Below are 27,999 nucleotides of genomic sequence, written 5' to 3'. Positions count from 1 at the left end.
ATTTTCGATACTATAAAATATGTTTCATTTTAGTTCATAAAAATGGCATTTCTTTTTCATCACATCAAAAGTTAAGAAATGGATGACTTTCTTATTCTTGATAAAAATATGGTCAAAAAAACTTCAGAGCTAATTTGACAAAAGCATGACATGGCACCTATCGACAGGAAATCTCAACATGGCATAGCCAAATAAAACAATCAATCTACTGTTAATTCCTCCAGGCGCTGAGGCTAACCACAACGGTATGCTCATAAAGTGCTATCATGTCTAATCATTAGCAGTCCTCGCTAAATGTTACATAAGAAGGATGCAATGCAACAAGTGGATGAATTTGGGGAATGCTGCATCAACCAAAACATCATTATGATATGAATATGAATAAATACTTCCAACAGTGTGCCCGATCTCTTCCACGTTCAGCAATCAAAAAAAATAATAATACTGCGGAGTTGATCCACAACTGCACATATAGACTTCAATTCTTCCCGAGAGCATTAAGCGGATCATCAAATATGTTACTCGAGTCCACTGTTGTGCTGGTCTCCTGGGGGGGAGGCGAGGTCTTCGCTTTCGGAGTCGCCTTTGTCGCCGTTTTGACTGTGCTTGGTGCAAAAATGTCATCTTAAAAGAGAGAAAATGATTAACAAAATCATTCGAGACAAGGCATTCCCTCAAGTAGGCAAATACTGGTTATCTGCTTGTGTTTTGCTTACCCATTTCGTCGTCAAAGATGGACCTGCTGGCCGCCTTGGCCTTGCTCTTCTGCTTTGGTGTGAAAGAATCGGTCAGGTCGGCAAAGATGTCGACGTTATCGTCAAACAGGCTGACGTCAACGGGATTGTCTTTGCCCTTTTTGTGGGCTTTCGGCAAAACGGCAACGTCGTCCTGTGAAGACAGAAATTTCGCTGCTGATGCCTTAGGTTTTCATTGTCGTTCGTTTTCCAAAAAAGAAGACTAATAATTCCCGTTGCGCTTTCCTAAAAATAGAAAATTTACGCAATTCCTGTTTACGGAATGAATTCTGAAGTCTAAAAACCATTTGTCTGGCAATTTACAGAAAAATGTATCCAAACTAATCGGGAAAAGCTTCATCATGCAACAAGACAATGACCCAAAAAACACTGCCAACAAAAGAAAGGACTTCATCGGGGAGTAAATGTCTAAAGTATAAAACAAAAACAAAGGATTTAACGTTGCCGTTCCAATACTTTTGGAGGGCACTGTGCACCGCATGTCAAAAGTTTAGACACGCTTTCTATTGATATGAAATGTGAAACTCTGTCCAAAACTTTGACTGGTAAGTGTAACTTGAAGAAATGAAGTCACCTCAAAAATATCCTGCTTCGGGAAACTGTTGCTGCTCTTGACATCTCTGCTACCCGTGGACGTAGCCGTCGAGCTGCTCTTCACTCCAAAGAAGTCGCCGTCATCGTCGTCATCTTCCAAAAAGGGCGACGCCTTGGCCGCTGACTTTGGTTTCACCGTCTGGAAAAGCTCGTCGCTGTTGACGTCGAAAATGGAGGGGAGATTGCTTATGTCTTTCTTTACTACCACCGCAGCCTGATGTACGGCCTTCTTGACGGGGGGTTTGACGGAGAGGGTGGTCGTGACAGAGGAGACAAAGCTGTCGGAAGCAAAAATGTCATCCTCTTCAAAGGGAGGCAGCGTCTTGTCTTGGCTGCTGTCCTTACTTGACTCCTCCTTCTTGACGCGGTCGGGTACGGGCAGCGCCGGCAAAGACGGCTTGGTGGGGATTTGAGCCGGTTGAGGTTGAGAAAGTAAGGGCGAGGATGTAATCGGAGCGGAGTTCTGTGGGGTCGGAGTCTGGCTCAGGTGGCCTGACGGGGGCAAGATGGCTGAAGGTGAGCTGGAGGAGGTGAGGGAGAGATTCCCGGCTGGAACGTCCTCTTGTTCCTCCGCTGATCTTTGAGACGCTTGCCTCGCCGCTCTGGACTGCGGTCTTCGATGTACGGAACCTTTGACACGACTCTGTGTAAAAAGATGTCCAGTTAGAGCAGCCAGAAGGCAGATATTGGACACTGGAAAAATCTCACAGTTCACCACTGAACAAACATTGCAGAGAGTATACATTCAATTTTATTGTATTGTATATTAGCAGTTTGGCATTTGCAAATTTGCCCGCCAAAGCAATAAAATTATTTTGGCGCCATCTGGTGGAATGTTGAACTTTTTTTCCGTCTGAATATGAGAGGTCCTATTTACGGACGGCCGTTTAAAATTAGAGGCGGACCGGTACTATTTTTTTTCCCCCACCGGGAAAAAAAGGCGAATGACGGACGACGGAAGGGACGCTCGATTTTTAGAAAAATGCTCAGCTCTGGTAGCTAATGTTGTGGCTGCCCAGAATAGACGCATTCACCGCCCACCTTGTTTGCACTCTGCAAAGTCGTAACCTGGAGCGGCGTGTCGAAGCTGACTCCCGCCTCACTGTCTATGCGGGCTCCGATTGGCGTCGTAGCGGGACTGGGGCTAATGCTGGAGCTGGAGACCCCAGAAGAGGAACTGGGATCCAGACCCGGGAACACGCTTACGGCCCCCGGCATGCTGGGGGCTGAGCCAGGGAGAAACACAGCGGGGTTGATCTTTAGACTTGCCTAAAAAAATAAAAAATAAATAAAAACTAATTTAACAGTAGAAACCACATCATGAAACAGACTATTTGAAATGTAGGCAAGCATTTTAAGATATTTCGAGAAATTCAAGTTGGATTTAAAGTGAACTCGCTTTCCACAGGTGATAGTAACCAAACCCAGCTGCAAACAGACGAGTAATTGACGGCCATTAAAGAAGCAAAATAACTGACGATAACAGCCATTAGAGTAATGTGGAGGTTATCGGCGAGAACGTCAGCCCAGGCCAATTTAACTGTACATAATGTTTAATATTTGTATTATTTATGTATTTTTATCTGGTTTCATGCTGTCACTGCCTAGCTTTTGACACTTGTGGATATTTTTTTTACATAGAAGTTGGGCATCAGCGCATCAAGTTGTTTCATGTGTTCTGTCAGTGTAAGCGCGCATCCGTGTCATTTTAACTCATTCGATCCCAATGACGGATTTATATGTCATTTCACAATGGGTCTGAAAAGATCTGGTACTGAATGAGTTAAATGTAGAGTGAAAACAGAGTCGCAGGATATACATTAACATTAAATGGTTTGTAAATTGTAAATCAAGCCGAACAAGAGAAACAAGGCAAACAATGTATGAGACTCTGGTGAAAGTGAAATCTCCCCAAAGTTAAAAGGGAGAAATGACCGACATTTTCATAGCCATGCTGCAGTCGTTTAAGCGAGCTGTGAAGGGAGAATGTGCAAAAAACAAAATGGAAACAAAGGGAACCAGAAAAGTCTTCAAAGAATGAAACGTGAGAAAAGATCAGTTTTGAATCAAGAACCAAAAACATTACTTGAAGTTTGCCAATCCTCGATGATGGTTCTTTTGGTTCTACGGGACTTGATGCAGGTTTCTGTGCAGTTGGATTGTAGGAAATTCATAATGTAATCAAATCATGTCTTGGAGAAATAGTCTATCCAAGCGGTTTACACTGGACTCACCTGAATATCTGAAACTGTTTCTGGCTTGACTAGCAGCATCTTCTCATTAGATGCGCTGGGTTTCTCTGCTACTTTCTGAGTGAGAAAGGTCAGCCCGTAAAAAAAAAAAAAAAAAAAGGCTGACTTCAATTACATGCTCTTAATTAAATGAAATCACATCATAATCAAAACAGTACCGGGGGAAGAGATTGAGGCTTGCTGGAGCCAAACAGGTCGTCCTCCTCGTCTTCCGAGAACAGCCTCAACGTCGCCGGCTTCGCTGAGCTGAGCTTGGTGCTCTAAGAATGAAAGACAATTGGGTCATTTGCACCACGCACTGCAACATACAGTCATGCTCATGCAGCTGTCGTATTGGATCTCATTAGATTGCGGAGGTGTTCCTAATGAAATGGCCAGAGGAGCGTATAACCGGCGAAGTGAAGAAGAGATCAAAAATACTGACTGTGGTTTTGTCCGAGACGGCAAAGAGGTCGACATCTGGATCGTTGTCTTTCTGCTGGGTGGGACTAAACAATAATTCCTCATCCAGGAACACGCCGGTGCTCTTTGCCTGCGGTCGCTTCTCTGCGGGCTAAAGAGAAATGACAAATCGAGCTTAAATGGGCTCAGCCGTTAACTATTCAACGTGCATATGTGAACGATAACATCCGTGAAGTGAGACAAGTTACTGATTTAATTTTGTTTTTGTGGTAAACGGGAGGCATTTGCCTCGTGCTTGTCGGACAGCCAAAATAAATCACGCCAACCTTTGCAGTGTTTCTGGCTGTAGGTTTACTTGGGGTGAAAATGGGATCGTGCTGGTCTTCCTCTTCGTCATCATCAAACAAACTGAGAGCGTTCCTTTTGACTTTCTCTTGCGTCTTAACGTCCGGCGGCGGGCCGTTGGAATCGCCGTCGACGTCTTCACCCGACACGTTCTTCGCCTGCTTTTTGGCCAGGACGTCGATGCCCCCGAAGAGGCTGACGGCTCCGACGGGCTTCTTCTTACTTTCAGCCGACGGCGGCGGCAAAGGCGTCTCCGGGGGATTTGCCGCCGGTTTCTGAGGCAATGGCGGTTTCTGCGGCAATGGCGGTTTCTCTTTCGCTTCCTTTTTAGCATCTGGAGAATCTGTTGATTTTTCTGACAGGGAGGTGGGCTGAGAATCAACAGGGAAAAAATGATAAGAACAGTTGACTAAACAGAGAATGTTGCGCAATCGCTTATTACTAAAGATACAAACTCCCGAGAATTTCTTTTCCCCATTGTGCTCACTTTAGCTGCTGAGTTTGTGCCGTCATCTGTTTTGATTCCAAACAGGGATTTATCTTCATCATGCTCGTCCTCAAACAGAAGAGCACCTCTCTGGGGTTTCTTCTGACTGCATCGAAGGGAGAAAAACAACACAAGATGGAAATGACTGGCAGTACAACGCGTTCATTATTGAGTAGCAATGATTTACGACGACGAGTTACGGCAGGGGTGAGCAAAGTATGGCCCGTGGGCTCTGCTCTTAATAGAGAAAGTCAACCCAAACATATATATTTTTTTCAAGAATATGTTCTATGCAAGCCCACTAGTTGAAACAAGGCATTCTGATAAATATCGCGTTTGTGGAATAAGAGTTAATCCACCCGTTTTTAGCCATCTCTGGGGGCGGCCATTTTGTCACTTCTGTCAACTGAAAATGACATCGCAACAGGGCTCAGGCAACGACCAATCACGGCTCAGCTTCAGAAAACAGGTCATCAGTGACTGGTCCAGAGTCTAAATGCTTTTTAAATACCTCGACTCTTTTGCTGGAGCGAACAGGTCATCATCATCTTCGTCAAAGAGGCTGCTTTTCTGCGATGCCGTAACACTGGGGAGACTGGAGGGGGCGCTGGCGCTCGGTTTCATTCCTCCCGCCTCGATCTCTTGCTTGGCCATGCTCGTTTTAGGGCTCATCCACGGGTCCTGACACAATGTGAATCAAGTTAGTAAATCATATTGCAGACTGGATATTTATATATTCTCCTTACATACCTCATCATCACTGAAGAGGGAGCTGGCGATAGCTTTGCTGGGTTGTGGCGTGACTGTTTTAGCTGGATTCGGTTTTGACTTGGAGGCAGATGCAAAGAGATCCTAACAAGAATGGAACAGATTTTTTTTTTTTTTTTTTTTTAAATGAGAAAGGATAATAATGTAAATTGCCGAATTTCCATATGTAGTAGCCAGGGGAGTTGCACGGGGGGCAATTTTGGTGGGTGGGTGTCAGGGAGGAAGTCTTTATTTGTACAAATCTATTTTTGGAGCAATATTGAAAGGATGGCCACCACTTGAGGAAATTCGATATATCCGATTAGGGCATGAATGTAAACAGCTTTTCCGTTCACCTCTTCTTCATCATCATCAAATAAGGACACATGAGACTTGTTGATTCTGCTCTGACTCATCGTGTGGGGACTGGACTGACTCCTGGGGATAGTTGGAAATATCTAGACGAGGTAAGAGGCATAAAATGAATACAATAGATGGACAAATGTTAGACAACGTTGAGTAACTTGAGACGCTTACTTGCGTGTCTTCATCATCAGCGAAGAGACTACTTGTAAGGGGTTTTGGGGTCTGAGTGACAGCTGGTCCAACATCTGGAGCCAGCCCATTCTAAAGAAGCAGATGAGAGTCAATATCGTTCTGAAATGGAACGTTCTTTCATGACAAATATTGACGCCCTGAAAGAAAATTCAGGTAAATATGAAGTTGGTTTTTTTTTTCCTTTAGGAGCTGGAAACTGCAACAAACCTTCTCAGATTTTTCAGACTCGTCGCTGGGGGGTGGTTGACGTTTTTTAAGGCCTTCAGAGAGTAAGCTTTTCGTGCCAGGACCAAACATGGAGATGGCACCAGCAGGCATCTAAACAATTCAAGTGAAGTCATTAGAAAACAAGAAATGCTGAATTAGAAAGTTATTATTTTTGGCTTGTTCTCTCTGCCTGGACTTCCTCAAACGTCAACATCATTTGAAAATTATTCTTTCGTTTGATAGGCTGAAAGTAAAATGCAGGTATTTTACATTCGATTCATTAATTAATCAAAAATAAGGTCTTTAACGATTGATAAACGCTACAACACTGATGACTGAAAAATGTTAATCGTTTTTTTTTTTTTTAAGTGAAACTAAACACAAAAATATTCTTTGCAAAAATATGTGTCCCCACTAGTCTACACACGGAATTGTGATTCCATTTTAAAGATGGTCGCGTTTACAAACATGGAAAGAAAAAAAATCACACTTTCACGCCAATGTTTACCTTCTTTTCCGACTTTATGAGCGGCTCTTCCGCCTCCTTGCTCTGAGCTGCCTTCTCGCTAAATATGTCACCATCCTCGTCGTCTTCTTCGAAAAGGTCAAGGGCCCTTTTGGGTTTGGATTTTACCTGTGTGTCTGAAAAAAATACACCGCGGACTAGGTGACGACTGGAAATCAAAGATCTCATCGAAAGAGAGCACACTCACCAGTGGAAGATTTTTTCAGGCTTTTACCACTGAAGAAGTCATCTTGGTCATCCTCCTCTTCATCAAACAGCCCCCCACTGACGGGGGCCGGTTTAGGGGTGATGTTGGATTTGCTGCTTGATGCTCCGTTCTCTCTGCTCGTCATTAAGTCAGCCGCTGGACTGAAGAGGTTGTTGTCTGTTTTACGACAAAGCAAAATTCTGTTGGCTTGAGAGCTTGATCGCACATGAAAAGGATATACGCTACTAAGCTAGCAGGCAGCACTTACCTGGAAATATGGAAACAGCGCCAGGTGGAATTTTCTTGACAATTTTGTCAGACTCTTTAGGGAGGAAAGAAACAAAAATGGTCACCTTTCAAGCTATATAGCTACATATCATGAACAAATAAGGAAATAATAGCACATTTTGTTTACATCATGCCCCCATGAGGCTAACCTAAATGAGCTTGGTAGGTCCACAAATTCAGGCTTATTGGCCGTACTAGACACGATTCCGTCTCTTCTCGGAGTTGAACTAGCATTAGCTACAGTTTCGCTCACTCTGGTCAGATGATCGTCACCGGAAAACAGTCTCATGACAATATAGTACCGAGGAAAAACTGGATTTACTAAGGATGGGCGAGCACCCATAGTGGTATCGGCCGATACCGACCTTAATATTACCATTAGACCATTGACAATTGACTTGTCTTTTCACAATCCAGCCATTCAAGACCGAGAACTTATTTATATTTTTTTCAAACGTTAGGCTAAAAGAGGGTCTGAAAATATCAGGCAGTGAATGAGTTAAAGGTATCGGGAACTTGTGACGGATGCCGATACCAGCCACTGATACTTAAGGCAGAAAAAAAAAAAAAAAAAAGCTTATATTGAATAAATTGGCCGTTCGCCGCACCGGTGAATCACCTTGTGCATCAAAAAGATAGAAAGGTCTTATCTTATCAGTCATTATGTTCATTTAAATTTGATATATGCTTAGTACAAGTGGTACCGGTATCCGTGAGTATTCAAGAATGAATGCTCGTACTGGTATCGATCTGTAAAAATGTGGAATCATAATCATAACATCTCTAGTATTTACTTCACCTGCAGCTTTAATGGTGGTTTTGATGCTTTCTTCTGGTGACGTTTCCTCTTTGGAGACGGGAAGCTTTGGTGCATCAGCGAACAGATCACCCTGCGTGGCATCCCATCCCGCAACAAAAAAAAAAAAGCATACATTTGGATGCCGTCATATAATCTTTACTGAAATAAAAACATCGAGAGAGGATATTACTTCGTCGTCATCGTCAAAGAGGCCTTTGCCTCCACTGAAGAGACCACTTTTCCCGCCAAACGGCGAGAAGTCATCGTCGTCGTCTTCGTCGACGTCAGAGTCCATTTTCGGAGGTTTGAACATGTCGTCGCTGTCGTCTTCAGCCGCTGTACGAATGAAGAGAAACTTGAGCACCATGACGGATTTGGAGTCGGAAAAAAAAAAATGGATACACACAGAATGATGAGGATGAATGCAAAGCCCGTCCGTACCATGCGAGTTTACAGGCTTGGCTTCTTTTCGGCTTTTGCTTTTCTTCCTTGACGACAACGCTTTTAAAGATTTGGTTTGATGAGAAGAAAACATCCATGAGCGTGCGGGGTGAAGCATGCTTTGTTGTATATGTCTCTTGTTCAAATTCAAATGGTTATAAATGAGAGAGGGGCAAAGACAAAGACAATTCAAACAGGAGCGACTTACAGGCTCGATCTCCCGTTGGTTTGCTAACCAGTTCGCCCTTGATCCTGGCGGCCAGCTCATCGGCAAAAGATGACGGGCCTGCGCTCTGCATGGCACGAAAAAAAACGGACCACACATTCAGCATGTTAAATTGAGCGCAAGCAACACGATGCATTCAGGGTACTTTCACCAACGTCACAAATTTGTAAACGCACCACGCCGTTCCGTTTTTAAGATCGCGAGAAGCTAATATTGAAATCACGATTCAATTTGGAGTAATTACCCAGCCCTACCTAACGTGATGGCCGTTGTGAGTAAACAAAACGAGGCCTACCTTTGCATCCTCCTCCTCCTTGTCCGACTCTCCAAATATGTCAGAATCATCTTCGTCCTCTTCAAAGCTCACCATAGATGACTTCTGTAAGAGTACATCTTTGTGTTCAAGTGTGCAACTAAGCAACCATGTTCAAATGGTCAGCTGGCAAGTAAGCGTACCTTCTTGACACTATCGTGATGGGCATCAGCCTCCTGCATAAAGTCCTCATCTGAATTCTGTATAAAGACATCATTTTTTTTTTTTTCTTAATTTAAAACTACAAAAATAGCTATCATAATATGAAGGAAAAGCAACAAGTTCTCACATCTGCATCATTTCCGTCTTCGCTGTCGATCACGCTGTCTCGCTCGCTGTCCACCGACATTTCTGTGACGATCAACCGTTGACATACATGAACAACGGTAGGAATGCGGGATCGTATTAAAACACAAGACAGTAATCCCCTTCACATTCACGGCTCAATAGACACAAATTTATCGATTTGTGTTTTTTATCTACAGAACCTTTACTCGGCTACTCACTAAAAAAACACCTACTTGCAGTTTTTGCAGCAAAGGCTCTCCTGCAAATTATTCAACCACTTACCCGGACTAAACTTTGATTTTCCTTGACATACAAAATGTCTCAAAGTCGAGATGTTTCCTTGATGCCAACGTTCTACTTTCCTACTCGACGTGGCTTTGGCGCCATCTCAGTACCAAGGCACGATGTTGAACTGAGTTGAGGGGCTTCATTTAGACAAAAGTAGTGCTCTGTCAGCATCATGTGGCAATTAGTACTGATAAATTATGTTGAAATAAGTTGAGGCGCTTCCTTCTGACAAAAGTAGTGCTGGGGTGTCATGTTGGTGCCATGGAACTATGGTGAAGTGAGTTGAGGATTTTGCTTTGGATAAAAAAAAGTGCTTTGGCGGCACCTCAGGGCATCTTTGTGTCAAGATGAGTTGAGGAGTTTCATTTCGAGAAAAGTAGCGCTTTGCCATCTTGCATCATCTATAGGGGGGTCGTCAATTACTTGTGGATCTTCACTTCTCGGTCACAATCAAGAGATTATAAACTGTAATCGAAAACATGGAATATATATATATATATATATTGTAAACAAATACATCACCATCGCTAGACAGGTCGCCAAGGCCGACATCCTCGTGTTCCATGAAGGCCTGGGAGCCAATCAGAAATGGAAGCGGTCTGTCCACGTAAAGGTCCTTCAGAAACACACAAACAAACAAAAAAAAAAAGAATAACGAACATTGTTTCTATGCAGCGTCAACTGTTACCACATTCCGTTTATCGATGACGACGACATTACCTTCGGCTCCAGGATTGCTTCCAATCTGTCATTGGCCTCCTCGTCCTCTGAGTCAGAGTTTCCGACTTTGATGTCGAGGTGTTCGAAGGCGGACTCCAGCACCTTCAGGCCGTAAGTCACCGCTTCCTGCATCTTGGGGATCAGCTCTGCTTCTTTCTGCTCACGCGTTTTCTGTTGGCAAACGGCGAGCATCACACAGAGAAATACTGAGACTGCGCAATCAGGCCACTGATTCCCGCAAGAGGCTTCATTTCCATGATGGCGGTCAGTCTCTAGCTCCCTCTAGTGGCATGGGAAAGTAATTATGGTTCAGTTTGACTGAACTGTTTGCTTTTTAAACATTTATTTTTGGACAAGTACTCTTTTATGGACTATACAAATAAATTATTTCTCGAGTCTAGTTTTTTTTTGCCATACATTTAGAAGCAGGTGGAAAATCTGTTTGATAAATTCATGTTTTCCCAAAATGGATAATTTTATCCCCTTGCAAACACTTAAAATATTCAAAATCCTTTTTTCAAGGTTTCAAGGTGATGCTACCTGATCAGCCTGCTTTTCCACAGCATCAGTCTTGGGCACGGGCTCCTCAACCTCTTCATCATATACTCGCTGCAACAGGAAACAAAGGTTGACGCAACACCTCTCAAGCAACGCCGACTGAAGACCACAGAGCGCAAGTTTACACTTTACATTCTCGATAAACTGCGTATTGGACAGCATGAGGAAGTCGTTGAAGACCGAGTGCAGGCTGCTATCCGTGGCCTTGGTGTCTCGGATCAAGCTGTCCAGCTGCTTTTCCATCTCGTGCGTCTTGGACAGCATTCTCTGAGAGAAGTCTTGAAGGAACAAAAAGAGCTGGAAAAAAAAATGGAGGTCAACAGTCATCAGTACAGCTGATTCTCAGGGAGCGTTTTCATTTTTTTTTTTTTTTTTACGTTACCCCTGAGTCGGCTGCGAGCGACCAGTTGGTGCTGCTCTGCCGCATCTCTTCGAGGGTCCACGGCCTCTCCCAAACTTGAACATCGACGTTACCGACGTGCTCACTCCCGTCTGGGCCATTTGACATCCCATCTGGTATCCCGTTCATCTGCACACACAGAAGCATTTCGCCATTCAGCACTCTATACATAATTTTAACTATACAATACATCTCGAAAGCATAGAACTTCATGAAATTCTGTCTTCATTCTTGTAGAATTATGACTTTCCTCTTGAAAATACAGGACTTTTTCTTTCGAAAGTATACAAGTTTATTCTCGTAAAGTTAAAGTTGCAACTTTCTTAATATCTAAAATATACAATTGTATTTCTATAAGATTACGATTTTACCTTAAAGTAAGATCGTATTGGCCTGATACCTGATGATACCTGATATCGGTACTCATCAATATGTATAGAGGAATAGGACTGTTTAGATGTATGAGGTGTCACTAAAGAGACAATTATTAGCATAAAAGTTAGTTGTGCATGAAATGTTTTTTCACAAAAAGCTTATTTTGTGCGTGTTTTGGTCCAAAATAGGTAATTTGGGTTATTAATACCAATCAATTTTCGACTGTTTTATCACCAAAAATGAGTAAGTTAGACTCAAACTTGTATCTGTGTTTATGTAGTCATAAAACAATATTCTGTGAGCGTTGAACGATCAGAATGCTCTAATATTTGCATTCAATAGGAGCTCTCTCTTTTAATAGCTGGCAACAAATTTATCATGTAAAGCAACATTTTGAAAAATCTTGTAAACACACAACTACACTATCATAAAATTAAGAATTGAATCTCGTAGTCTAGATTTTTTTTATCCAGTTTGATTTAATCAAGGGCAAATGCATCAAATTTGAAGATTCAAAGTGGAACCAAGCTGGAACTGTTGCCCTCTGGTCAAAGGTTTTAAAACGCCTCCCTGCTAAACAAACCCACCTCTTGGCAGAAATGAAATACTTGTTTTTAGGATTCAGACCAACCTAAACATGGCAGCTGGAATAGCTAAAAACATTTAAACGGTAGCTTTATTAGTGTCACTTGTGGCTATTCGAGAGCTTTAAGACCGTTAAACGACGGCAAATGTGAGACGTGTTGCATTTCAAAAACAAGCTTATAACAAAAACGGTTGTTACCTTCTGCTACTTAGAAAAAAAAAGTTGAAAGATGTTTTAACTGTCAGGGGAGTAAGTGAGGGGTTGTTTAGTTAGCAGCTAGCTCAACTTAGCTAGTCAACGTATACGTTAGCGCTTGCAAACACAGACGCGTGAAATCCATTTTCAGCTCAAACGGAACCGTGCTTACCTTGAACGCGTCTGGCCAGAAGAAACGCTTTGGACTGCGACGAGAAAGGACGCCGAACAAATGATCGATTATGCTCAATTTGGCCTTTCCCTCATTGGTCTTCTGACAGGTCAGCCATGTTCTGTCTGCAGACAGTCACCTGACTGCGGTTGCTAGGCAACCGAGGGTAAGTGGGACGGAGTGGAACGAACACAATCTTTGGCGCGATGTTTCACGTTATTCGCCCACTCTTGAGTTAAGACTGTCAAGCTTAAAAAATCATCATCGACGCGCATACGCTTTGCGATTTAGTTAATGTTGTTTTCAAACTCCTTGCTTGTGATTTTTGCCCCCCCCCCTTTTTTTTTATCAAAGGGCTCTCTGTTTTGCCGACTCAATCTTAGGGCGCATGCGCACTTTTCGCAGCACAACAGAAATGTGACGTTTATAACCAGCAGTATGCAAATATTGTTTAACTACGTCTTTTAAGTCCACTAACGATACTATTACGGATGGATTTATAAATAGAGTTGCCAGGGTTGACGTTCGGGAAGGGGATGTAGCTCAGTGGTAGAGCGCATGCTTTGCATGTATGAGGCCCCGGGTTCGATCCCCGGCATCTCCACTACGTTTTTTGCCCATCAGATTTTCAAAAAGTTGTTTTTTAAACTCACATTGTTGATCCCAATTTAATTACTTCAATTCATTTGCATGGATTAGGGAACTACAGAAAGACACATTTTCGATAAAGAAAAAAATATATGTTTTTGAGACTAAGATTATTCATTATTGAACATTTTGTATTGAAGGATTTATTCCATATTAGTCATGCTGGTAAATACTAACTCTATATGGGTGGCTTTATATTAGCCAATATGTTAAACAAATTTTAATCAAGTGATAATTGTACTACACATTATGGTGATCATGGTTTTATATTAGTCACTGTTAGCCATATATTAATCAGAAAGTAATTTGCATTACATTTATGGTCATCACATATAATCAGTTAAATGTTTTATATCAACAGCATATAGTATAATGAACAGTAATGGAATAAAGAAACCCTTTGTGTCGTGTATTTTCTGTGTGCTCCAACGTGATAATACAGTACAGGCACACGGATACACACACATGCATCCACACAAGTCTTGTATATTGGAAATATGAGATACTGTTTACAGGAACCAAGGTCTTGGGAACGAGGGGAGGATTGGAGTCAGGGCATCCCGACCCGCACAGGGTCAACATCAGAGGTTCCCGGGGACCAGCTGGTGAGGTACAAATCAACCGATATCCTGTTTAGACTCATTGCTAGGACAACATTATAAATGTGAGAGTTGCATTTTAGACCGTGCCTTTTTTGACTTGGCCCATCTCGGGTGTGAGCGAAAAGCAGGCCAGATCTGACTTTGTACAATTCCTGAACTTCACAGAGTTTGAAAGAAACAGACGACCAAATTCCATCGACTTGGTTTGAGTTTAATTTCTATTGGATGCCTTCTTGAAAGATAAAAAGAACACGCATTGAGTAAATAGTTGTTTTTGTGAATTGCTAATTGGGTTTACTGGGTTACCCTAGTAACCCGCTAAATTCCAACAAACCAAATTTTTGTTTGGTGGTGTGCGTTCCAAGATTATCTACCCCCCCGCCCCCATGTAAAATATTGTACAGCACGTGCTTCTACTCAATCAAGGTTGGAAACACAATAGAAACATTAACATTGAAGACACAAAGCCTTTAGCTGCCGAGAGACAAAACATTACTTCAACAACTTTTCCGTCGTCTTGTAAACAATTTCATTTGTTTCTGCCGATAGTATTGGCAGGACTCTGCTGTGTAATGTTTGACTGTAAAGTCAGTGAGTCTTTTTGTCAACTTTATTTTCAGTATGTGACAGTGACACCAAATATTCTTAGAAAATAAACGTCATTCTGATCGATAAAAATAGATTTAAACCAGAGTGTACATTAACAGTAAAAATGTACAGTTAATAGCAACAGTCTTGCACAAAACAAGCAACGTCTCTTTTGGTGAACACAATTCTGTGTTTCAAAAGTAGGAAAAACTCAATCAAAAATAAACGACTCATTATTTACTTGCGGCATTTTTAGGACTGGTCATGGAGTTATGTTTTGGTGACATGTCGAAGATCCACATTTAACTGACAATCGGTAATAAAGACCGACTTAAAATGATTTCTAACTTCAAGAAAATGAATCACAATTTCTTTCAATTCCTTTCAGGAGCAAACATTTTTGACAAATAAAAAAGGTCAAACAGTGTCCAAAAAATGTTGTAAAAAAAAAAAAAAAAAAAAACCCCAACAGACTATTCAAACGTAGTATTCAATACACACATAAAACATATGAACAATTAAAGGGTCATACTTCCTGAGTTAACCAAACAGAACGTGACCACAAAAAAAAAAAGAAAGAAAAAGATTTGCTTTTCCCCATAACTGCCCAAAATATTAGGTACACCTGCACATTGTAACGAGACCCAGTCACGACAAGGCTGCAATCAACAACAAAACACATGAAATACTTCAAAGGATTTATAATACACTTATAATATTGGATGGCGTTATGCTGTTTAATTGTACCTAATATCGTGGGCAGCTAATGTGCAGTCCAGACAATCGTTCGTGTCCGGATTCAGGGTAAGCAGTGCAAATTGAGTTACGACGTTAAGGGAAACGACACTCAACGTAATGTTGCAACGACGCAAACACACAAGAGGCTTCTTACCACCTGTTGTGTTGAGTTTTTCGCGCATCCGGGAAAGCTTCACAATCCTCCGTGTGCGTTAACCTGATGGCAACTATTTGCCCGTGCATCAAGTGGTTCAAGCTCCCGACTGGTTGCTTCAGTGCGCTGCACTTTCTCCCCGGGGGAGGTGAAATCGTCGCTTAATTTGCTCGCCGCCTCCTTTTTCACTTCTCCAGCTTTCTCTTCTTCTGCATTCTCACTCCCCGTGCGGGAACCTTCGCTCGCCTTTTGGCTGCATGTCGAGGTTCCCGCGGACGAGGGATTCCAGTAGTCGCAAAGCTTAGACTGTGTGAGACACAATGACAATTGTAAAATGAAAAAAAAATAAATATATATATATACATATTCATTACTAGTGGTGTCAAAATTCAATGTCATGTCAAGAGTATGCGACAGGTTTACATGGAGAGGCTGCAGGCGCTGGAGGATCATCTGCCACTTGGTGTAGATCCTGGCCAGCAGATCCTTCACCTGGAGGATGGAGGTGCAGACACATTAGCACGACAGGCACAATAAAACTATTCACGTCGATGACAAACTGGGAAAAAAAAAAAAAAAAGAAAAATAGGACACAATAAGCATCGGACGTGACAGTGACAACGCTCACCTTACTCCTGTACAGACACTTTTCGCTCTCCCTGATGTGACACATGACGTGCGAGCTCAGATCCGAGCAGAGAGTCAGCAGATGCTCCTGCGGCGAAACGAAACGGAACGGGGGGCATGTCGGTGCGACTGCGACGCTCTACAACTCAAATTTAGAGCTGCTCGTACCTTCTGATTGGTCGGGAAGAAGTGGAAATTGGAGGCTTCGTTTGTCAAGGTCAGAAGGCTGTAGCACAGGTAGTAGGACTGGAACACAAACATTTTAAAAGGGCCAATTAAGGAAATTGGACTCCTAAATGGCTTTTATGGATGCATACAGTAGTAACATAATTAGAATGTAGAGAATTAAACAGTTTGTGCATCACTCATTGCATTTTTTTTTCATTTCGTACGAACCGCAGCAGCTAACGACATTCAGAGGCAAGAGTAGAGAAAACCTTGCCAAAATTACTAAAAGAATGTACATTGACAGCATTTAAACACATCGACAGAAGACTTTGAAAACATTTTAAAAGTAAAGAAATAAAAGTCGGTTTCTAAAGTCACTAAAAGAAAAACGATTTAAAATGGTCTAAAAGACCCTAATCAAAACCCCCCCCCCCCCCCCCCCCCCGCTGCCTTGCTGACAACACAGAATTGGCGTTGATGTAACGCCTTGGCTCCACCGCCAGTTGCCATGGCAACAGAAGCAAAACTCATGAGCTGATTTGAACCTCAGTGTGACAGGTGGACATTAAGTGTTTCGTAATACTTTATCCGCTGAGTAATTTGACCGACGAATGTCTGAACTTTCATTCACTGATTTATATAGTGAATTAAAAAAAATGTTTTACTTTAAATGAGACGAATGAGGTTTTATCGCATTGTAGTACTGTACACGCCTGCACTCTCACCTGCTGATCCACAAGCATCACATCCCCCTCTGAGGAATTCACGCTGGAAGTGTTCAGTATGAAACGGCGGAGGGAGGACGGTCGCATAGCGAGCACGTACGGCTTGAGTGTGGCGAGCTGCGCAGGACAGAACGATGATTTACTGACAACATTGAACACGACACAAAATCCCGTCGAAATGAACTCATTCAGTACGAGACATTTTCAGACCCTCTTTTACCCTGTTTGAAAAAAAAAATTGAAAAAATATGAATACATTTGTGGGATGGAATGGCTGGACTGTGAAAAGACAAATATGTCTTTCGGATTGAATGGGTTAAAAATAGACAGACAACAACCTTAATTTCCCTTCCCGTTGGTCGGTATCTACTCGTTCCGTCTAAGAGTTTTGAGATCATGGAGAGACTAAGATGCTGTCGCAGGCACCTAAGAAAATGAAGACCAAAAAAAAAAAAAAAAAAGTCAAGGGCCTGCATTATTTCAGAAGCCTCTACTTACAAACGTTCTTACTTTCCGCGAGTGTTGTCAGGCAGCATCTGAACCAGAAGGCACATGTTGTGGTGGTCATCGGTCAGGTCGGTGAGGGTCTGGCAGATTCTGGGGAGCTAAACAACATAAACAAACAGATTAAGCACAATCACAAATGATAACATGCGCTCTGTGTTGACAAATTTACCAGGGATTACGCTGGGACTTTATTTGGAAGGCAAATCTAGCAGGCAGGTTAAAACACAATGACTACTGCAAGCACTTGCTTGTACCACTAGCATTAAAAGGGGAAGTCCGGCCAAAAGTTTTCTTTAAAATAATCTGTTCTATGCGCCTCCAATAGTCTAAACACGGCATTCTGATTTTAATATTGCGTTTGTGGAATATGAGTTAAGATGCAAAATTGACCCGATTTTTTGTCATCTCAGGGGGTGGCCATTTTGGGTGGATTTTACTGCTTAAATGCTATTACACAAACACATTATCAATCAGAATACCGTGTTGAGACTAGTGGGGCTGTAGAGAATATATTATTATAAAGAAAAGTTTTGAGTTGACTTAACCTTGAAGCAGAATAGTTTACCAACAAAAAACGCAAGTAGGGAGGGACCTCTGCTCCTCTCATCTCCTCTCCCATCCGTCATCAGGATGGGACTAATGTTCTCACTCTACGCAGAGGATAAAGTATATATGCCTGAGTACCATTATATTGTTCGTGTACATGCTCATGCACCATTTGGGCGCAATCGGTTACTTCAGTGGTTAAAGCACCGCAACAAAGATGCTAATTAACGTAGCATTAGCCTAGCCGTTGAAAAATTGCCGGCAGGCTGCAAATGGCCCTTTTGGCCATTGTTTGGGTGCCACTGGGTTAGAATAAATTCATTTGTCAAGTTACAGCAAGTGTACGACTGACCATTGTGTCCCAGTCCCTGATGTTTCTCACTATTTTAGTGAGTAACGTATTAATCTCCACACCGGCCAGGGGGATGAAGTTAGCGTCCAGAGCCACTCGAGCCAGCACGGTCAGCAGCAAGAGCAGCTCGTAGTCGCTGTACACCTTTGGACACACGCTCATGCAGTATGACAGGTACTGGAGGAAAAGGAGAAAATGACCCGTGTGCTGTATTTGCTCAAGGACACTGCTTGAAGTGAATTCTGCCTTTGCTTATCACCTTCAAGATGTTGTTGCAGTTGTGTTCCGGGAACGTGTTGCATTCCTTTTTGCGAGGGGGACATTCACTTTGAATGTAGACATTCTTCCTGTTTCAAAAAACACACACACGGCATCTCACAAAAGTTACTTCACCCTTCACATTTTTGTGATTTAAAAAAAAAAAAAAAAAAGATATCTGACTTGATGGCACAACACTGAAGAAAAGACAATATAAAATAATATCATTTAAAGTAGCCAGCGTACAGCTTTTATAACTGTAAATTTACTGTCCTGTCAAAATGGCTGAAAATAGCCATAAATATCTAAACCGTTGGCAACAAAAGTGAGTAAATCCCTAAGTGAAAGTATATGTATTGTCGAAAGAAAAAAAAAGAACAAACAACTACAACAACCCAAAAAACAAAACTATTTGTGATATAGAGCACTACTTACAGCAAATCTCCCTCGGTGAACGCAGGCTGCAAGTTTTCAAATGGGAACAGTGTCACAAATGCGACGCCCATGTTCATCAGCACCAAGGTTAAGTCAGCCAAAGCGGGCACCCACACTGTAAACACTTGGCTTTTGTTTTTCACTGAGAAAGACAGCGACAATTGAGGACATGAGAACAGCTCACAGTGATTGTGGCGGGGTGTAAAATGTCTACTAAATTTAAGGAAAGTTTCAGTAAATTTTCTTGGGAAGTTATAAGCTGGGGCGTTTTATCAAAACATCACATTTTAGCATAAAAATATATTTAAAAAAAGGTTTGGTCATCAGTAGACATTCAAGCAAAATACGAGCTCCCATAAATTCTTATTAATTCCAACGGTAAGTTTCCAACTTTGAAAAGTCTCAAAATTTTGCAACCCCAATCGTGGGGGAAGGAAAAGTACTGACCGATATTAATGGCAGCTGAGCTGGCGATGTCACAGAGAGCCTGCAGCATCTTTTCCGACAACATCCTCTCAGAATGCACCGACATCATCTGACAAGGAGAAAAACATGACTCGGTGCTTTAGCGCTTCATTGAATCGTTGACAGTAGGCGAGAGGTCCTAGTCACCTTGAATAGGAAATCGGTGATTTGAGTCGGGCAGGGCGACTGAGAACAATAAGCTTCCTGGAACAAGCCGACATTCACGTGCAGTTTTAGCTGAGCTGGGCTGGACCTGGCCAAAGAGAACGGAGGAATGTGCAAAAAGTAATTATGTAGCATGTCAAATAAATGTTAGCTGCTAGCTGTTTTAGCTGGTGGTGGATGAACATAGTGATTAGCCTCGCTAGAGTTGGCTATTCCGATTGGTGAGGATTAACAAGCTATACCTCAGAAGTGGCGGTGAGGAATTAGGGCAGCGCCGTAATATGACGGCTACTGTGTGCTAACGAGAACCTCCCCCCCCCCATCATAAAAGTTGTTTGATACAACACACACCAACATCGCGACGCTTGTATCGCTTTACGACACTGCCGTCTGTAAAGCCGTGTGGTTGTGTTGAGGAAAATGTACTAACAAGAGCTTTAGCAAGTAAGCGTAATTGAAACAGACATTTTTTTTCTCCATTTCTTATGCCTGCCAATGATATCCTGTCTTCGAACATGCTACATGATGGAACACAAGATGAGAATAGAATGGTTTGTTGAAGAGAAACATAAGGAGGAATTACAACAACTACAATTAGCTTAATGGTGAGTTGTATTTTCAATCATTCGTTTTGATTTGTTACTATGCCTGTGTGTCAAAATGTGTTTTAAGTAAAAGAGGTCAGTGGCGCCAAAAAAAAAAAAAAATGTTGGGAACTCCTGCACTGTACTGAAAAAATATCAATGCCATCATTGATTGATTGACGAGTTGAGTCGTGTCACCCCTACGTCGAGGTACCAGTTCATTCTCAAAAGTTTGGAAACACCCTCTGATTCAGTGGGGTTTTTTTCTCTCCATTATTTAAAATTGTCCTCAATTGTAGATGAATATTTAAGTCATTGGAATTATGTAGAAATATTGATGGAATTATGTGGGGAACAAATAATGTGAATCAAAATCAAATATTCTTCGTTTTAGAATTTAGATTCTTCAAAGTAGACCATTTTTTGCCCAGTTAACAGCTTTGCACATGTTGGCATTTTCTAAGTCAGTTTTATAATGGGGATAATGCTTTATGACCTGTAATGACTCTCAGTTCACGGCTGTGCTTTTATCGCGACTTAATAGTTAAGTGGAAGGTGTTTCCAAACTTTTGACTGGTTAAAAAGGCAGCTCACCAAATAAGCGTTTTCTGCGCTGTGCTCTGCGGTTTGACCGCGCATCGTCTGAGCTGCAGTGAATCCTGATTGAAGATCTGGCCAAACTTGTCAAGGTGGAACACCACTTCTCCAGGAGGCACCTCTCTGATGGCACTGGACTCCAGTGAGTAGCGCTGCAGGAATTCCCTGGAGAGGTAAAAACAAAAATTGCGACGATGACCATAGAATAAAGTGAGTTACCGTCTTTCGGCAACCTACGTCGCACAGATGTCTCGCAAAATAGTTACATTGGTTTTTACCAAGAAACTCTTAAATAGTGAAATATTACCACAACTGTGTTTGCCTTTATATAGTCTAATATATATCTGTGAGATGGGCCAAAAAATAAAGGACTTGTCGGACTTTGTAAAGTGAAACATTTTTAAAAGTATTTTTTTGTAATATGTTTATCATTTAGCCCTTTGCCAAGTTCCATTTTTGTTGAAAAGCGGTGCAGTAAAAATATAGATGTTTTTCCTAACAATGAATAATTGTGATTAATAATCACGATTACAATATTGAACAAAACAATCGCATTCCTATCTTCATTGGACAGGTTGCGTAAGAGCGGTTAGTGAGTGTCCAGCGTGCCGTACTGTCGTTCGCTGGAGCCCTCGTCGCGGTTCTCCTCCTCGTGGTATTCCGCCACTCTCAACAGCTCCTCGTCGCACGAGGTACGAAGCTGCGCCTCGTTCTCTCTTGCCCTGTGGCGACACAGCTCATGTTGAGAAAATGTTAACGCTACATTTCCGCAAATAAATGGCAAAACTTTCATGTGTTGCTTACTTCTTTTGGGTGTCAATCTCTTTCAGCATCTGGTTCAGGCTGTTCCTGTAGGAGCCTCTTGTCGCGGTTGACTGCAGCAGAAAATGACTGTTAAGTAATCCAAATACTGTACAGGTGCTATCTTTGACTGAACTTACTCGTGTAGAAACTCCATTACACCCCAAATGAAATGAGCAGAAATTGTATCGATCCGCCCCAATCCACCCCCCCACCTGTTTTGAAAAAAGAAAGTGGCACTACTACATAAGACAAAATGTTATGAAATGTAAAGAAATAAACTTTTTTCATGAAGTGTAATAAAGTCAAATGTCACAATTAAACACACTTTAGCAATTAGCATATGTGTGTGTGTGTGTGTGTATATATATATATATATATACATATGTAAATATATATGTGTGTGTGTGTGTGTATAAATTCACTGCTTATGCAATGGTGCCGTTTAGTTATCTTTTTTTGATTTGAACTTGTCCAAACGATTGAGATTTCAGCTTCTCAACAGTAAATATGATCCATTTTATGTAGTCCTCCATGAAAGCGGACCGATTATCTTTGTGTTGAATTAAAACAAAACAATTCCTTTTATTTTGGAAAACAATGATCAACATTTTTGGCCAGGCCAAACCAGTAACTGATCATAACTCATTTGTTTGTGCGCTGTTTATTTGAAATAATGCCCTCTTTTTGAATCAATGGATGGAAATGTCAACAGTTTTTAAAAATAAAGATTAAAAGACAAAATCCCTAATCCCTAAATTGACCGATGAATTGATTATTGAAATAATCAATGTTGCAGTCCTATTTGCATTATTGTTGTAATCATACTAATGTTTACGCCACACTTGACGCACTGAACCAAGGTACGACCACTTGCATGAAAAAAAAAAAAAAAAAGTGCTAGTAAAAATAAGGCTCTTACAGCTTTATTAAAGGCATTGCTGGAACTTCCAGGTGTGCTCGGCTCCGAGAAGGCGGCGCCCTTGCCCGGTGTAGCTGGACTCGTGCGAACGTGATTCATGATCTCCTGCAAGGACAGCAGCTGATCCTCCTCGCTGCTTTTGGACGTCTGGCTTGATTCCAAATCGAAAGCAATACCCAGGCTCAGGTCCAGGTCCTCGTCCGCAGAATCCGCTTTGTCCGTGTGCGTTCCGCGGCCTTCGCTTCTTGTGATTCGAGGAGCGTGGGACCGACGGGATGTGGAAGGTCGCTTGGCTTCGTTTCCGTCGTCATGTTTACGGCTCTCATGCGCCGTGTGCCTCCGTGGCCGAGGGACAGCGCTGTCTTTGCATTTAGCGCCTGTGGAGTATAAGGACTCAATATTCAGCCTTACTATTGACACAAATGGCAAGGAAATGTGGAGGTGTTTCAACGAGGGGGGAACTTTTGCAGAATAAGTGACTTCAGAGTCTTCACCCTTACTCCAAGAGTTCTCAGAACATTGGATGGCGGCGCTGCGCCCCGGTGGGCTTTTCTCCGTCTCCTCGTCCGTTTTGGTCTTGGCGGCCTTGCGTGCGGGGCTGACGATGACGTCTGGGATGAACAATTCGTCACAATTGCTGGGAACGGTCCTCCTTGGGTGATGCAGTTTGTTCCGTTTTGCCGGCGGAGTGCCCGGAGAAAAATCGGACTTGGAGGGCGAGCCATGGGGAACGTCGTGAACCTTGCGTTTCGGAGGTCTGACCGAGGACTCTGAGGAGCTGTGTTGGTCTTGCCGAGGAGGGCTGAAGTGAGGTGGACTCGTGTTTTTTAGGTGGGTGTCAACATTTGCTTCTTCCCTTTTGTCGCATCCCTCAATTGTCGTCCTGAAGACGTCTCCATTGTGGTTGGAAAGGGATCCCAATTGGATAACGTTACCGTGACTGGAATGTATTTGGAGCTGCCTCGCCCCTAAAAACGGCCGTTTGGTCACAGTAGGCTTGGACGGCGACTGGGCGGGCGAGGATTTGGGCGACGGGTCAGAGCATGTAGACCGTTCATTTGGAATTTCTGGCTGCTTCAACAAGGGCAGTGAGGCCGGGGACGTCCTCCGAGGAGTCCTCGTCGGCGGCTTTAGAGGCTCTGCTCGGACACAAAGCTTCTTGACGCCGGTGTTGCTGTCCTCGCTCTCCCTGCGCCGCTTCTGGAAGAAGTGGTCCAAGCTCACGGCTGAAGACAAACAAAATCGCACGTCTTTTACTATCGCGGTGGCACAAAATGTCTCATTTCTTTTGATACAGTACGTGAGGTGGCCACACCTTTGTGCTCAAAGGCCACATTTGAAAAAGAAAAAAAAAAAGTCCATGTAAAATGTAATGAAAACATTCTCATGACTGAATTGTATTACTTATTAAATTAGTGATACCACAAGATGGAGGCAAAGCGCTTTTTCTTATTAGACAATGCTAAGGCCTGACTAAATGAAGCTCCTCCCCTCAATTTAGGTCATTGCAAACATTTATAGGGAGGAGTCAATTACTCACTGTTATTCCGCTAACTGTGGCAGGCCTTGGTCCTTTTTTACCAACTATTGAAATCTGAAATATTACCTGGAATGGATTTTTCACTTGAAGGTGTCGCCAAATGTTCCTAAAAAGCAAAGAAGGCATTTTTTTTTTTTTGTAAGAGATAAATTCCAGCAACATTGTAACAAGCCAGTCCATATGATAAGATGTACCTTTGTTGACTGTAGTCTTTGTACAGAACCACTTGTTCCCGAGTCCGACGCCACCATGGACTTATGCTCTCTCCCGTTGTGAGCAGAGAGAGATCGAATGATTAAGTCTTTCTTCGGATGGGGGGTTTCAAGGTGGGAAATATTTGGCCGACAGTCTTGCGCCCCGTCGTGTTTCTTGGCAACTGTAGATGCAGTCGCTGGCGTTTGGGGTGGCCGCCCCGATAGCCACTTGCGGTGCTCCGGATGGTGCGACTCTGGTGTGTGGACTGGCGTCAGACAATAGGACGGATGGTAGGGTGAAGATGAGCCGTAGCGCTGGCATAGGTCGGGGCTGAGGAGCGGCAACATTCTCCTGGGTGGGGCCATGAGACGGTTCGCGATCTGAGAGGGTTTCATTGGAGTTTCTATTAGAAGGACAAAAAAAAAAAAAAAAAACATGTGAAATGGTGTAGGGGGCTGTGATCATTGTCAGTGGCAGAAAATGCATTCATCGCAATTGTGCATTCTTGAGACAGAGACTCTCCACGCTTTGGTTTTTGAGCCACGGGTATTTGCGAATTTACAAATATAGTTAAGAATTATTGTAAAACAACAAACTGCATCATGAACTGTCAGTTTCAGTGAGAGCGCACTGGAGTTAAGATGACTGTTGCAACTAAGCTGGAGTACTGCAATAGTTGTCATTTTTCTGAGGATAAAGAATATACGCATGTGAGTACAGTATTTTTAGATTATCTGTCTACATGTGTTGCTACCATTTGTGTTCAAATATACAGGTGGGTGGCAAAAATGTTAGAATATCGAGGCAAAGTTTTTATTTTATTGATTTCAATAATTTGTTTCATGATAAATGGGCTGTTATACAGGTGGCTTTCTGACAGTGTTTATTGAAATGGGCATAATTCGTGGTGTATCTGTTTATTTTGAAGCTTTGCGTGTCTTTTGAATTAATTTTAGTCGGTACCTCATTGATATTAACTGGGTGGGTCTTAATCACGCAAACCACACGTTGGAAACCAACATACAAATCAAATACTGTCTCATGTGAGCAATGTGATCCATGATAGAGTCCAACGGAACCTGCTGCATGCTCAGTACATTATGAGTAATACAATTAATTGGGCAGCTTCAACGGATGCAGAGGGAACTTTATTGCAAGTACAATCAGAATCGTGATTGTCAAGCTATATTTGCAATTTGTAAAGAAAATATTTTCTGGAAAGAAAGACCATTCACAACATGTATTTATTTTACCAACCTTTAATCCTCGGGGAATAGTATTCTGCATTCTTATGTGTCCTGCAAACATAAACAATTTAATGTTACCAAAGAGTAGGACAGATTTGAAAAAAAAAAAGAAGTATACATCGGGGTCGTCAATTTACGTTCCCATACCGATGTCACTAACCAAAACACACACAGTTGTCAAGTCATAATTGGAGCTGCAGCAATTTCACTTTGCCTTATTAAATAATACCAACACACGATAAAATTGCAAATGTGGATGTGACGTGCTGAAACTATCTATGTTTGCTTAGAAGGCACAATTCTCACATTCAACACTGTAGTATCTGTGATTTTGAGTGTGTGTGAGACTCATCTTAGTTAACAGTTAGCCTGCGAGTTGAACAACTTCTGGGCATCAGTGGCATCTCTAATAGCTAAAGTATGAATAAGCCTATTACGCGTTTCTTTTGATTCCTTTTGTTCAATAAATTAACAAAGTACACCAACAAAGTACACCACGGCCACTTGTCGGGCATTACAACACATTCAAATTTGTGGTGGTAGGCTATATTAAATTGGCTGTATTAATATCACTCACAACGATATGGTGTTTGCGAGCACAGATGTTGGCTGTGGTATGCCGCTTTTGCTTTGCAGTAGACGCATTGCATTAAGAATGAAATGATACCAACACTTTGGACATTGTCTGTTTTTTTTTTACGGAGTGTTTCTTCCTGGCTCCAATAGATTTCTATTTGCAGTGGCGCTCGAATCTGCGGCGCTATTTAGTCCCCATGGAAAAATGAGCCCTGCGAAGCTTTTGAGATTTTGCATTGTTTGCCATTCCAAATTGACAGCGCTAAAATGCACAAACACAATGATTATGATTCAGATACTGGTTTGGTCCGTAACATTGGTGACAAAATTGGCAAAAAATGTTGATCATTGTTTTCCAAAGTAAGAGCAGATGCTTGCAAATGGCCGTATTTTGAAAAAAAAAAGTCTGCTTTCATTAAGGGGGGCAATGAGAGAATTTTTACTGTTGAGATGGCACTTAATTTCTTGAATTGCGATGAAAAGAAAACAGTAGCTACGGTGTTTGGTCACAGTGGCCCTCATACATCCCACCCTACTGATTTGCGCCACATGGCGACTTATCTAAGGCAAACAGTCTCGAACTCTGGTTTTAAATTGGACAGTGATTTTAAATTGGTCCTGTTGTTAAATCCATCTGTTTTCATTTCTGGCAGCAGGCGAAGGTAAAGACTCTCCTTTCTCAACAGCACTTAGAAACAGTATCCCTTGCCTTAGTTACATCTCGGCTGGATTACTGTAATGCACTTAATTTTGGAGTCAGCCAGTCCATCTTTAAAACTGGTTTTAAGAGACATTGTTATTCGATGGCTTTTGACTCAGGATGAAACTCGGTATTATGTTAGTGTTTTGTGGCGCTTACTGTTTTATGTTATTATTCATTTATTCTAACAGTCTTTGGTATTGTGTGACAATTTCACTCCATGTATAGCACTTCGCATGGCACAATGTCTGTTTTAGAGTGCTCCACAAGTAAAGTTGAATTGATCAAGGAGAAAAACGGAGGATGAGTTAAGAAAAAGAATGCAAAATGTAAATTCTCGAATAGCAGTGTTCCAATGTACAGTAGTAATTCGACATGTAGAACGTATATAACACACTCAACGTCACAAGACGCCTACGCATCGGCCAATCACAGCGTGCGACGAAAACAACCGCCGTGCAACAGCAAATGTTTTGAAGCTGTGTCAAGTAAATACTGAACGCAGACGTTCAGCGTTCAAAACAAAGAAGCACGAAGGCTAGCACACGCTGCGACCCTTCAACCGCCAATTGTTGTGAACTTCACGTTTCACTGTCATGATTAAGAGCCCTTTTGTTTAGTCAAATTCGCAACACACCACGTAGAAGAAAATTGTGTTACTGCAACGAACCTTGCAGGCACCGTCCAACGGTAAACAGTCCCCTTTGAAGCTAGCTTAAGACAGTAGGCGCTATCAGGAAGACGTTACAGCGGTGATTTTCAAAAGTCCGCACGCGTACTCACCAAGCATCCCCTTTATTTTCAGCTCCATTTTTCATTTTGAGGGTAAAGTAGTCCTTCGTTATCGTCATGTGTCAACGACTTCAGACGCGGAGGTACAGTAGTACTACTCACACCATTAATCGCCTGAAGTCGTCTAACAAACAGCTCCTTTGCACGCATTGCATTATGGGCCCTGTAGTCTTCTTTCGGTTTTTCGTCTTCTTCGGCTGTGCGTTCACTCTTTTGTGCTGACGTAATGACGGCAGACGACGGACCTGGCGACACAATGCTCTGCATCCTGCAGACAAATGACACGTACTGCAATTTCATATTTGTTCATGTACATTTTGGTGTTTTTCAGATCATCGTTTTGTCAAAGTTGTGTGTC

At 42.2% G+C, this 27,999-nt stretch overlaps 2 protein-coding genes and 1 non-coding gene across 5 annotated transcripts; 1 reads left to right on the top strand and 2 right to left on the bottom strand.

Annotated features, from left to right (window-relative positions):
• Window position 1: 1 nt before the first annotated feature.
• Window positions 2-13,003, bottom strand: washc2c (WASH complex subunit 2C). 3 transcript variants are annotated; one of them, XM_086045587.1, is made up of 31 exons: window positions 12,710-13,002; window positions 11,364-11,510; window positions 11,114-11,278; window positions 10,964-11,032; window positions 10,424-10,594; window positions 10,226-10,319; window positions 9,417-9,478; window positions 9,271-9,327; window positions 9,110-9,193; window positions 8,797-8,881; window positions 8,589-8,648; window positions 8,338-8,483; window positions 8,148-8,238; window positions 7,329-7,382; window positions 7,061-7,237; window positions 6,856-6,989; window positions 6,348-6,458; window positions 6,120-6,209; window positions 5,939-6,040; window positions 5,586-5,687; window positions 5,347-5,516; window positions 4,836-4,941; window positions 4,330-4,719; window positions 4,026-4,154; window positions 3,760-3,861; window positions 3,584-3,658; window positions 3,436-3,495; window positions 2,391-2,618; window positions 1,330-1,992; window positions 717-888; window positions 2-624 (listed from the first exon to the last, which is right to left on the bottom strand). In XM_086045587.1, exons 2-31 carry the CDS (start codon window positions 11,508-11,510, stop codon window positions 479-481), a joined length of 4,242 nt encoding a protein of 1,413 aa, XP_085901713.1. In that variant the 5' UTR covers window positions 12,710-13,002; the 3' UTR covers window positions 2-478. The 3 variants fall into 3 exon arrangements, with proteins under 3 accessions (XP_085901713.1, XP_085901715.1, XP_085901714.1); XM_086045589.1 differs by lacking the exon at window positions 3,436-3,495 and having other exon boundaries at window positions 12,710-13,003; XM_086045588.1 differs by lacking the exon at window positions 8,589-8,648 and having other exon boundaries at window positions 12,710-13,003.
• Window positions 13,004-13,241: 238 nt separating this feature from the next.
• Window positions 13,242-13,313, top strand: trnaa-ugc (transfer RNA alanine (anticodon UGC)). The gene has a single exon. It is a non-coding gene; the product is annotated as a tRNA-Ala (tRNA).
• Window positions 13,314-14,554: 1,241 nt separating this feature from the next.
• slf2 (SMC5/6 complex localization factor 2) lies at window positions 14,555-27,816 on the bottom strand. The gene is made up of 20 exons (XM_086045496.1): window positions 27,633-27,816; window positions 25,584-25,624; window positions 24,326-24,729; window positions 24,198-24,237; window positions 22,592-23,817; window positions 21,673-21,743; window positions 21,483-21,590; window positions 20,866-21,033; window positions 19,670-19,775; window positions 19,505-19,592; window positions 19,058-19,199; window positions 18,624-18,711; window positions 18,365-18,541; window positions 17,470-17,564; window positions 17,298-17,385; window positions 16,960-17,076; window positions 16,235-16,312; window positions 16,068-16,154; window positions 15,863-15,931; window positions 14,555-15,745 (listed from the first exon to the last, which is right to left on the bottom strand). The coding sequence occupies exons 1-20, from the start codon at window positions 27,698-27,700 to the stop codon at window positions 15,479-15,481; spliced, it is 3,528 nt and encodes a 1,175-aa protein (XP_085901622.1). The 5' UTR covers window positions 27,701-27,816; the 3' UTR covers window positions 14,555-15,478.
• Between the last annotated feature and the right edge of the window lie 183 nt (window positions 27,817-27,999).

This window comes from Filicampus tigris, chromosome 11, assembly GCF_054856515.1.
Source record: "Filicampus tigris isolate MCC_2025a chromosome 11, RoL_Ftig_1.0, whole genome shotgun sequence".
NCBI lineage: Eukaryota > Metazoa > Chordata > Actinopteri > Syngnathiformes > Syngnathidae > Filicampus > Filicampus tigris.
The sequence above is the reverse complement of the archived record's forward strand: the minus strand, read 5'-3'. Positions and strand labels throughout refer to the sequence as shown.